Here is a 12,752-nt window from a genome sequence, read left to right as displayed (position 1 = left end):
ATCTTAAATTGGCCTCAACTTAATTTTCTTTGGAATCTGCCAAACTGCAATATAAAGGACACAGCTGTTGACTGAGAAGAGCTGGCTCATAAAGAAAAGCAATTCTAATTTTCATGGGTTTTTTTCCTGCCAGGCTCTGATCAATAGAACTGGCTTACAGAGAGAGATTCGGCTTAGAGAGACCTCAGGCCTCAACAATGTTATGTGAAATACTTTCCTAATCAGCTGTCCATGGCAGCTTTCTCAAAGGTCAGTCATGATTTAATGAACTCTTCCATCCTTCTACCAAAGACAGCAACACACAGGAGGGATTCATCTATTTGCAACTGATGAAGACATTGTACTCCGTGAGACAACGCAACAGAATTACCTTGGCTGGGCTCCACATCCTCCCTCCAGAGACACCTGGCTTCCTGGGCAGTAGTGAAGAAAGCTCCATCCCAGACTGAGCAAATTAACCCCAGGCTTTTCAGTCTCTGATTGGCTAGGGATGAAGCTCAGTGATAGAGTGCTTATTTAGCAGGTGCCAGGCCCTGGGTTCAATCCCTAAGTACTGCAAAACCAAACCAAATGCCCTCCCGACAGTCCCTCATGCTTTCTATGTCCCTGCTAGACTGGAATCCTCTTCACCACTCCAACTACCTGGCTAAGACCTGGGCAGCCTTCCTTGATAACCCCGCTTAAGTATCCCCGCAAGTCCACCTGGTCTTCCATGTTGTGTGTTACCTTTGAACAGCTGCTGCACTCAATTGTCTCTAAGGCACACACTGTATCTATTAATAGTGACAGCAGCAGCCACCACTTACTGAGTGCTTAAGAACTGGCCTCCTGTTCCAAGTACTTTACATGAGGCAAAGTTTAAATGTCCATATGACCCTAGTACCAATACCTGCCTGTAAAAACTTAAGGGTTAGAAAATCAACTTTCCCAAGGTGATACTGAGCAGGATGTGGAAGCTCAGTTAGAATCCAGGTCTGATTCCATATGATCTGCCTCCCGTCTCTGCAGTACACACCTGACGGCTGGGCTCATCTTAACATCTCTGTGTGCAGTGCTAGGCTGAGCATTTAGATAGCGTCCCCTGATGGTCATGCAAAGGGGCTTAAAGTTTAGCACATGAAAACCAGGTAGAGGGAACAAGGAGGAGGGTTGATTGTCTATGAAATGCGGATTAGGGAATTATAGCCTATTAAGTATAATATCTCAAAAAAACCTCACTGTATATGAATGCCTCATGTAATGATTTAGATAGAGCATGTCACATATGACTAAATTAGCAAGGAATTTTATGCCAAGGAAGAATTATACATAAACACAGATAACCAGACAGATAATATTCTATACACATCTGAACTTCATAGACTTCTAATGATTAGTCATGAATAGAAAGATGAGGCCATCTTTTACATTACATACCTTCTGGGATACACTGTCCAAGAACAAATTTATACCCTTTGCAGCACTTTTTCCTAAGAGATAAACAAAAAGGCATTTTAATTATGGTGACTATGACATTAAAAATAAAATTGTTTTTGGTTATTGTTTTTGAGTGAAAGAACTTATGCCCAGGAAAAACTAAGCAATAAAGTAGAGATGGGATACTTTTAAGTCATTTAAAATTAAATAGAAAAATATTGCAGAACAGGACCACAGGATCTGACACAAAACACATGAAATCAACCCTCTGAATGCTATGAAGTAATGAACTGAGATGTCAAGGTACTTACACTATAAAAAGAACGATGACAACTTGAGCTGCCACCTATCACGAGCTAGAGATTTCACTTTTAATTTAACCAAGTAAATTGCACAATAAAGGAAAAATATCCTCTCCAAGAACAAGATCACAAAGATGCAGGGTCTCCACAACATTTTGAGTGTGACCTTCTCAAAAGGGAAAACTATCAGTGAGTCAAACTCCCAGAAAACCCACCATATTGGAATGATCAGACATTAAACTAGCTATCAAACTAATTAACTATGTTCAGTGACATAAATAAAAATATAATGAATTTAAAAAGCAGGAAATCTCAGGAGAGAAACTATTAAAAGAATATGGAATTCCTGGAACTGTAGAATGTATCTGAAATTTTTTTTGAAAAATCTGATAAGGTTGAAGAATGGAGACATGATCCAGGAAAGAACTAGTAAGTTTGGAAGCAGACTGATGGAAATGATCCAATATCAAGCAAAAAAAAAAATTTAGATATATTTTATAAATGGAGACTCCGGGTCATGCAGGACCAGTATCGGAGGTCTAACATAACCATAACTAATATATGGTTGTTTGGAATTCCAAAAGGAGAGCAGTGAATGGAGTGGAACAAGGTTTCAAGATGGCAGAAAAGCAATTTTTTTAAGCCACCTGCTCTTTCGTTAACTTCAAATAATAATAAACTCACAAACGGCATGCTCCACGGATTTAGGAAATTAACCCTGAAACACAATATATGAATGTGGCAAATGGATGAAAAGTTGGGAGTCGTTTTCAGAGAGGAGCAACTTCAAATCTAGGTGCCTCCATAGATGGTTACCATGGAGAAAGAAGCTAAGCCAGATAGCAAAGAAAGTGAAGGCCAGAAGTCATTGAGGTGACCTGATAATCTGATGGAAAGCTAGACTACAGTTCCCTCTCCAGTTCCAAGTAATTGGCCAAACATTCTTTGCCTACTAATGCAATCAAATTGTTTTGGTAAATTGTACCCCGTTCCAGGCTATGGGACACCAAGCCAGAGCATAGACACACAGAATTTCCAGATATTGTTAAATAAATCCTTCAATTTAGTATTTCATTCCAACAGCAGGCTCTCCTGAATAGCTTTTAAAAAAGCAAGCGATTAGATTTATTTTATCATTCCTACCATCCTGAAGTGTGCCTGAGAACAGTCCATAGGAAACTTTGGCCAGGAAGCACACAGAATATGATCCCTTAGGTATTATTTTAAAGAGCTGAAGATTTAAAAGTGGTTCTGAATTTCTTTGTGAAATGCCTTACAGTGAGCAATCTTTCCTCTCTTCCTTTTACCTTCTCCCTTTCCTGCAACCTTCGCGGTACCTCGCTCAACTTTGTGGGAGCTACCACAATTCCTTTTACATTAGAGTCCTGAGAACAGAAGTAAGTAAAACAACTCACTCCGATTTGGGTGTGCTTGATCCAGCCTTTTAACCGGAAAGAGGATTCTTCCTAGGCAAATGTAATAGTCATTCCATATCAAAATCACCAAGGTAAACTCAAAGTCAAACCAACCCCCCAAACTCATTGATTCATCCCCACGTGCACTTGTTATTACAAGTTCTGGGGTCAATGTCGAAAGACTCTTAATGGGCATTTAAGGCCTAATCTGCTTGTAGACACAATTACTGATGATTAAGGTCAATTGAGGAAAACAGTATGGCAGTTCCTAAAGACTGAAATGGTCACCCTATGATCCAGTCATTCCATTTCAACTTTCTCCAAAGAACTGAAAGCAGGGGCTCAGATATTCATAATAGCCAAAAGATGAAGCAACCCAAGTGTCCATTGAGAGGGGAACAGATAAAATGTGGGAAGGAAGTCTTGACGCAGGCTGCACCACAGGGAGACCTTGAAGGCACTGTGTTCATTCAAATGGGCCAGGTGCAAAAGGGCAGCGTGTGAATCTGCTTATGAGATACTTACAACAGTCACATTCAGAGACAAGGTGGAACAGCTGCTGCAGGGATGGTGGGTCAGGGAACAAGGACTTTCTGTTCAATGAGGTTACAGTTTCAGTGTGGGCAAGTGAAAAAGTTCTAGAAATAGATGGTGGTAATGGTTGCAGAACAATGTTAAGGTACTTAGTGCTACAGAATTATACATTTAAAATGATGAGAATGGTAATTTTTTGTCTATGTTGCTACACATACACGTGGTTAAATGAAGAGGCAACACAGTTGAAGTCATTCTTCTAAACTTTAAAAACCTTAGTCACGGTGTCAGCTGAACCGTAGCCATTTGAATTATGAGGGAAAAATTTAAGTATTTGTGGGAGAATCACTCTTTAATGGGGGCAGGAAAACAACCAGAAGATATAAATTCCAACAAGACTGCAAGCAATAATGTTTTCAGCCAACAGACACTCACCATATACTTTGAAGAGCTGGGGGGTTAGGGTCCTGGGCCTTGGACATGAAATTCCAGGTTTGAATCCAGGTTCTCTACCTCAATTTCCTCATCAGTAGAATGGGATAGCAATAGTACCCAAGCCTACAGGTGAGGGTTAACAAGCTCAATCCACCAGGATCTTAGTAAGGGCTGGCACACATCAAGCCCAACAGAAAAGTTACCTGCTGTGTCCCCACCCCAGCCCACATCAAGGACACCATGTTGCAGCAGAGCGGGCAGACCAAGAAGCAAGTATGCCTACCAGGGTGACGGCTGTCAGACATGGCTTTAACTGAGCAGCAGTCAGGCCTCCCTGACAGCAACACGGGACCAGCATCTCAGTGAGGTGTGTCCTGTCTCCCTGTCACTACTGCACAGAGATGGTTCTCAGCCTAAAGAAAAGCCCTCTCAGTCTAGTAGACACCCCTCCCTGTGATCACCACTCTCAGAGGTGAAGGTGTCTGATAGGAGCTGTTTATGGAAAGCTGGCATGGGAACTCAGGAAATGCAACGGCCGCCTACCCCGCCAGGCTGAGAACATACTTGGTCACCCCTGTGAGCCATTTCCGGAAGTCGGTTGGATCTTCCCACATATCAGTGTGCTCCACAGGCAGAGTCAAGGTCCTCAGCAGATGGGTGGTCAGAGTCCAGGGATGAGAGACTTGGATTCACTTCCTCTTTGCAACTAACCTCAAAGCTACACACTCCAGCTGTCTCCTAGCCCCTTTCCCCTCCCATCACTCCCCCAAGTGAGTGTCCACCTCGGCAACCATCATCATCCTGATGGCTGGTTGCCTTTCCCCTCCCACCACCATTCAGATATGGTGATTATTTTTTAAATGTTAAAAAATACAACATTCTTTTAAATAAGAAATTGAAAAGTGGGAGTGGGTTGAAGCTATCTTTGCAAAAATGTTATCTACATGCATGCTTACAGATGAAGAATGAGATTCATTTTTACGTTAAGTGTATGAAAATAAGATTAGGTATTCACCACAATATGGTCAAGTGGTGCTCCTTATGTGGGCAATATAAAAGATATTCTTGTGTCTTCTTAATTTTCTGTAATGAGCATTAATTGGGTTTATAATAAAAGGAACTAAAGGAAATAACTCAAGGATCATTTTCCCAAGTCTTCTGGTACCTTTCTCAGGCCAGGCTTGGCAGTGGCTTCAGAAACTTCTGGTTCTGGAAACTGGTTTAGAGTAATGTAACATACAGGAGCAGGGGTCTGAGCAGGACTGCACTGACCAGGATCCACTAAACCAACTCAAGACTGGGAGGCAACTCCTTCACGAAGTCACCATGACCAAGGTGATCTCCACTAAGCTGCTTTTGGCCTAGTCACCGAGAACCAGTATGTGGCAGTCATTAAATTGCTTTAGGAAATTACAGCATAATTCAATAGTCTGTTCATTAACTTTTCCATCTCATTTAACTGGTTTAGAGGTTCACTATACAGGAAAATTTTCATTGAACAGTTTTCCCATCTGTGAGGCACATATAAACCAACCACCCTCTGCTCTCACAGTTCCCACAGTTGCTTACTTCTGGAAGCTCTGCTTGGGAACCTTACTCTGTGGTCATTCTCTGAAGGCAGGGCACGGAACAGCACAGACTGCTCCCTGGCAGCAATTTGGTTTGCTGCATGCAGTAACTTTGTGGGACTAATGTCAAAGTCCTAGACATTTCTTTATTTTGAGGCTCTCCTTTAAGTGTTATAGTAACGCCCAAATGCTTAATAATGCTACAATAGGGGCTGGGGTTGTAGCTCAGTGAAAAAGTGCTTGCCCAGCATGTGTGAAGCACTGGGTTTGATTCTCAGCACATATAAATAAAGGTCCATCAACAACTAAAAACTATTTTTAAAAAATACTGCTACGATAGCTTTATCAAGCCGACTGTATCTTCAGTAATAGCATCATGCGTGATAATTAGTACAGCATCTCAACCATGGAAAGCTGGCATGGGAACTCACAGGAAATGCAACGGCCACTGCCCAATCCCAACAGTTTCTGCTTTTCCCAAAAGTTTCTGCTTTCTTTCCTGCCATATCCTTCCACTGTATGGATTCTACCTGAAGTTCAGCCATTGCCTTCTTAATCCTCTTCCTCAAGGGTAGATCCTTTCTTAGGATTTCAAATCTGACCTTCTGCTCAAGACTCCTAAATGGCAAACCCTAGACACCTTGAGCACCTTCATCTTGCTGAACTATATTTAGGTTTCCTCGAGTTACAAGCTCTTTCATTTGTAATGAGAAAATAGAAAAAAAAGCTAATGGAAAAAATAGAGTTTTTTGACTGCCAAGGTGGGAAAGAATTCTAATGGAGTCAGAGCTATAAGGCAAACTACCCACAGGCCTGCTTTTAAATATTGCCTTTTGGGGAGGGGAGGGGGGATAGTAGAGGATAGGAAAGGTAGCAGATAACAACAGTTACTAATAGGGCATTATGTAAAAATGTGGATGTGTAACCAATGTGATTCTGCAATCTGTATTTGGGTTAAAAATGGGAGTTCATAACCCACTTGAATCTAATGTATGAAATATGATATGTCAAGAGCTTTTTTGTAATGTTTTGAACAACCAATAAAAAAAACCTAAAAAATAAAAAATAAATAAATATTGCCTTTTCTTTTCCTTCTACAAGACCCAAACCATCCACAGCATTTTTGAGTCACTACTATGGTACAGACAGCTGTTTTCCTGCATTTCCCCCCTTGTTTTCCTACAAAAATGGAAACCAGGATACAGCTGGGTACTTAAGAACCCAGAATAGCAGCAAAATTTCTCAGCCTCTCATCCCACCACCTTCAGCTTGACAACTGGCCTGGCCAACAAGATGCAAGTGACCATGAGGTTTGCAACTTTCAGATGGTGCATTAAATGGAAGGCTACATGGCCTCTCCTTTTTCAACTTCCCACGAAGGGGAATGTAACTGTGGTGGTGGTACACCACCCAGGACAATGTGAGGAAATACCTAGGTGATGGGTAGATCTTATACAAAGAACCCAATCCAATGAATTGTGCCATCACCATGAGCACCCAGGACACCCGATAGTTACATATAAGAGGGGAGAAAAAAAAACTGTCTTCATTAAGCTATTTTTGGTTTAGTTATTGGAGCCTAAAACAAAGCTAAAATGATGGCCAAAATTGGTTCCTAAAGAGAAAAGCTACTGAAAAAGAAGGTTAAGAAGCCAAAGGTGAGCAGAGGAGATACGGTCTTTGATTTGCTCCAGTAACAACTGTGCATGGAGCCCTTGAACCTGATGAAATGTTAATCTTTGGAATGTAAATACCTGGAAATTTCCTTGTAAATGATTCAAGGCTGAATGATGCTCTGTCTTAACAGGGCAACGATCTTTCATCCCACAGTGGGCAGAGTTTCATTGGCACTCAGTCCCATTTTTCATGTATTTCATCAGGTAAATGAAGCATTTCCAGAGAGATCTCAGTATAAGGAGATGCAATAGATTTGCTGATTCAAATTGTTACCTTTTTTTTTTTGGCCAGTCACTTGAGAATTAAGTGAGAAAAAATGAAAGTTTCACTGGTGATGAATTTGAAAAGACCGGGGACCCATGAGAAGTCTTCCTTTATAGGTTAATTATGATGAGACACATCCTATCCCACATGCATAAAACCCTTAGGGAATGAAATACACATGACATCAGTTCAAGGTCTAAGTCACTGGAGAAACTCATACAACATCCAATGTACGATCTATTTCCAAATCATTTGCAGATAATAGGAATCTTCTATTTATAAAGGTCAGAATTTAAAATAATGAGCCAATAATGCAATAAAAATTTTAATTCAGGTTAAAAACTGGAAGCATTGACTTAATTAAACCAATACTAATTGAGCACTTGCTATGCGTTTTCCGTAGCTTAATTCTCACAAATGACTTGTTTTTCAAAGGAGTTGAGGTGAAACATGATCCTAGATGGCTGGGCTCCAGAGGTCACCTCTGCCCTGAGCTGGGTGGTATAGGAGACAGATGAGTAAGATTAGCAACTCATCCTCAATGACAATGTGGGAGAATGCATATGCACAGCTAGGGATAACACAAAAGAGCATTAAAAGCAACCCAGCAGACCTAAGATGAGATCTCTCAGGGCAACCGAGTTAATATTCAGGGGCAGAGAAGTATGTAGTGTGTTGGAGTTGCCCCTGACCGGCAGACACCAGGCTCCACTGAGGTGTTACCTTATATGGGGATATAAAAGATAGGCTAACTCATGAGCCCTTGAACCAGCATCAATACAGTGATGTCTATGCTGGGTGACCTCAGTTTCTCCTGAGCAATACCTTCCTTCATGCTCATTCAGGATATCCTTCAACAGTTTATAGGGTGCATTTCCCAAACCTGAATTTATTTCCTGTGAGGATACAGAGAACCATAGTACATGGTTAGAGAAGAGGCTGGAAAAAAAAAAAAAGACTGCAGACAGGTCAGTTAAAAAGGCTACTGAAATGTTCCATCTAAGAGATGAAGAGTGTGTCCATCAGGGTAGTGAGACTTGAAAAATGGGCTTTAAAAATATTTGAGGAAGACTCTATAGAACTTCCTAACTGCTGGGTGTGAAGAAAACAATGAAAAGTCAGAGATGAGACAGTTATTTTAACATTGCTGCCTGAAGAATGATACTGTCATTTCCTAATACAGGTTAAGTCTGCAGAGTGTGAAATTTGGATTTTTGGAGCAGAGATTTTGGGATGACTAGAAGGCCTCCCATCAGTTGGAACATCTGCCTAACGTATTCAGGGCTTTAGGCAGCTGGAGGGCGAGCAGCAGGTGGAGGTGGGCAGGGACGGATTCCAGAGCAGCAGACACAGCTGAGCAGTTGACACTCTCACCCAAGGAGGTCAGGGGCCCAGAAGGAGACTTGGGAACATGTCCTCCTGAAGAACTGAACACATTCAGGAAGCCAGAGACAAAAAGAACTAGTCAGAAGTGACATCAAGAAGCTAACAAACTTATGAGATTAGGCAAATCATTCCTGCATTGTCTGTTTCCTCTACCTGGAGGAGGAAAAAAGCAGAGCAGACCTTGGACATGGGAAATCATTAAGGTCTCCTCCAACTTAAAAAAATGCTGGCTGCAAGTAATACATTTTATATAAAACAGTTACAGTATGAAATGTCCCATTAATAGGTGCCTTTTTTCAGGGTGGTCCTCAGGGGAAAAAAAAGCATTAGAACGGCTTGTTTAAAGCAGATAGTCTTTGATTACTCCAGATGTTGGTGTGATCTGTGTTTATAAAACACTTTCAAGTAACATAAGAGCCACCTCTGGTGTACCTTTAGCTGCGACAATGTACAGGTTTTTTTACGATAGTCTAAGGTGCACAGGGGAGCACACAGCAGCCCTGATCCCTGGCCACCTGCCACTCTCACCTGGTAATGATTTCTAGATGTATCTGCTCCAGTGGTGGTTCTGAAACAGAATCACCCGTTGGTCAATACATGGCTAAATTTGACAAGGTCCTCCAAGGCCAGGACTAGACAGATGTTCTTAGCTCAAAGCAGACCCACTTTCAATGCAACCTAAGCTCCTTGACAGCTGAACAATTAAAGGGAGGGCTGCCCCATCTCTATATTGAATGTATTACAGACTTTTTCATTTGCCATTTCTTTTTTTGCAATTTTAACTTAGTGTCTTAGAATAAGTAAGTCTGAACAATAACTACTATGGTTTTGGGCTCTGATAAAAGGTAACTTTCCACAGAGTATCTTACAGGTTACGGGAGGACACTCACACTGCTAGTATCAGATAACCCTGTCTGTTGACCATGAGCTGCTACAGAGCAGGGGTTGAGCCTTAGTTGTCTTGAGCATTTAGCCTGCGCATGAACGATCACAGATGCTCAGCCTGTTTTTCCTGAATTGAAGTTGGCAAGAATTCTTTCCTTGCGAAGAACCTATCCAAGATGCTATTTATAAAAATAAGGTTTATGGCTTTCTCTCTGCATTTTCTCTCTCCTGGTCTCTTGTGGGCTCTCATTCATTCATTCTTTCCTCCTTTCTCTATCATGGGTAGAAAAGGAATTAGGGATTGCCAGAAGCCAGATACCGACTCAAAATAGTACCTGGCACATGGTATACACTCATGTTTTTTTTTTGTAGGAAACAATGACAAATGGATCATTTTACCATCTTCAGCCTCCTGGGTCTGAAAACTTTCCACTTGATCTGTTTAGACACCATCTACTCTGCTGTTTCTGGTGAGGAACTGGGAGTCTCAGGCAGTCCAGGCAAACTATTACTGGTGAAGCTCTACCCAGGGGTTGACTGGTAGCTTCTTAGCTGGACAGGGCAGCCAAGGACATTCATTTTACACTCCTGCTGTGCATCATATAGGCCTGTATGTTTAGGGGTCCTGACTAATCAAAACAAGTACAAGAATGGGGAGGTGACACACGGCATCATGGTCACAGGCAAATGTTTTAAAGACAGGCAGATATTAAGACTAGGATCTGACTGCCACTCACTCTTTTCATTAATTGATATAAGTTACATGTAAAAAGAATCTGTTTCTTCTAAGTAGAATACTAACATCTACTTTATTACTATAAATATTAAGTGAGATGTATGAACTATTCAGTTCAATACCTGCTGTATAGGGTATGTTCCATGAAGGAAAGTGGTAGTTACAGAGCAATAGTGATCGTTACTGTCCCTCATTATAGGGTTGAGGTATATATTAAATGAAAGTTTAGCATAGTTATGATGAAGCACTATGAAGTACAGGAATGAAGGATCACAGCACAACAACCTAGATGCATCAACAACAACTGAAGGCTGACCTTGGGCATGTCACTGACATATGCCTTGGGGAAATACAAAGAATTATGTGAAAAGAGCTCAAAATATCATTGAGAACACAGGATATCAGTAATGTTTATCAACATGAGCTTTAAAAATAAAAACAGCACCCAGTTCATTAACAATATCCAAAGAATGGAGTGGGCCCAGCTGGGCACAGCCTTGAGAGTTCTTCTGAGATGGGATCTGGATCTCAGGCTGGATGATCCTACTAGGGCACAATGAGGACATATAGAGAACAATGAGGAGGTGCTCCTCACCTTGGCCAAGAGACGTAACACTGCTTTACTCGCTTGTTATACGGTGATGGTCATTGGTGTCTTGTTATCTAGAACATAATGTGGCTCAGTATCCCTTGGACCAGAGGTATCAGCCACTGTGCTTATGGTCCACAGATCTTCCTAAATAAAACTGTCACCATGGTCTTATGATCACGCAGTATGGATATTCTGGTTTGGTACCACAAGGCATTGCACCCCTCCAGGCTGAAAGGACTGGGAGAGGGATCTCCCAGCTAATTCAGCCTCCTTTCCCAATCCATATCAAGGCATTGGACCAATCACACACTGCTGCATGGCCCTCACCAACAAATGACCAGTGGTTAGGCTCAGCAGCCTTGTTATGTAGCCAAGGCTTTGACAGTGGGAAGAGGTCTGGAGAGAACAGAGCCAGCCGACACCCTGAATGAGAATTAGGAAACTGGGCATTGATAGCAGAGACTCTGGGGAAGACAGGAAGAGCCATTCCTGGGGGAGCCTCACTTTCTGACAGCGCCCCTGTTCTAAGCCCAAGTATCCCAACCACAATTCCCTGTATCCTCAAGATTCACCTGGTATTTCTATTCTTTACAACCAAGATTTTATTATTCTTCAGCTATTCTGGTAACACAGAAAAGACTCAATTTTTGGAAGTAATAGTGTACAAAGTTTTTGAGTGTCAAGCACAGGTAGGAATTAGAGCTTTGGATGAAACAAAGCTCATTTAGAAACCTGTTTTGCAGACAGAAGTCATTCAGGTGGCTCAAATGTCAACATTTTCAATTGTACTGAGACTCAGATTCTATCAACATTTGGATGTCCACGTGTTTTACAACGCTCATGAATTATTTACAGATAACCTTGACAAAGAATTGGAGTGTAAGTTTAAAACAAGAAACCATTTGTACCAGGCACAACGAAGCAAGCAGAAGAGCCAGAAAATGAATTCTGTAAATGCAAGCTTGCTTTAAACATGGAAGTCCTAGTGTCTTTGCCAACTTTAGTGCACAATCCATTGGCACTGCCTTGTTGCTGTTGGTCTTCTGTTTTGCTTTACCCAGGGTCCACTCCCAGCCCTCCTCTCCCCCCCAAATTCCTCCTGGGGGCTCCATTAGAATAAGTGATAAGGCTGATAGATGCATTTGTCTCCTGTAGTAACCACTCCTGTTACATTATAAATCAACTCACCTCCCCCAGATCTTCAAAATGCTTTCTCCTGTGGTCCCCGGCTGTACTCCAAGGCCAAGTGGCTCTTGGAATTTGGAGAGTGTGAATTTTCTTCCCCATCCCAAGTGCAGGCATTTAAGATAAAGAGCAAACAGATCCATGTGATTAAATGATATATGTAACCTTGAAGACTTGGCATAGATTCGGCACCATTCATCATCCTAAGCATTGCCGGAAAAATCGAGTGACTAGAGCATTCCATCACTAAATTCTAGAACACTGTCAAGCCAGAATCTACAAGGAGAAATTGGTACCTAAGATACCAATTTTAGGGCATCCACTTTAAGATAATGGCTTCCAACTAAGAAAAATAAC

At 41.6% G+C, this 12,752-nt stretch overlaps 1 protein-coding gene across 1 annotated transcript in view; it reads right to left on the bottom strand.

Annotated features, from left to right (window-relative positions):
• Ccbe1 (collagen and calcium binding EGF domains 1) overlaps positions 1 to 12,752 on the bottom strand; it is a 214,219-nt gene that overhangs the window by 24,294 nt on the left and 177,173 nt on the right. The window contains exon 3 of the mRNA XM_048806128.1: positions 1,417 to 1,469. Within this exon, the coding sequence (XP_048662085.1) occupies positions 1,417 to 1,469 (53 nt within the window). The remainder of the gene's footprint in view (positions 1 to 1,416; positions 1,470 to 12,752) is intronic.

This window comes from Marmota marmota, unplaced genomic scaffold, assembly GCF_001458135.2.
Source record: "Marmota marmota marmota unplaced genomic scaffold, marMar, whole genome shotgun sequence".
Classification (NCBI taxonomy): domain Eukaryota; kingdom Metazoa; phylum Chordata; class Mammalia; order Rodentia; family Sciuridae; genus Marmota; species Marmota marmota.
The sequence above is the reverse complement of the archived record's forward strand: the minus strand, read 5'-3'. Positions and strand labels throughout refer to the sequence as shown.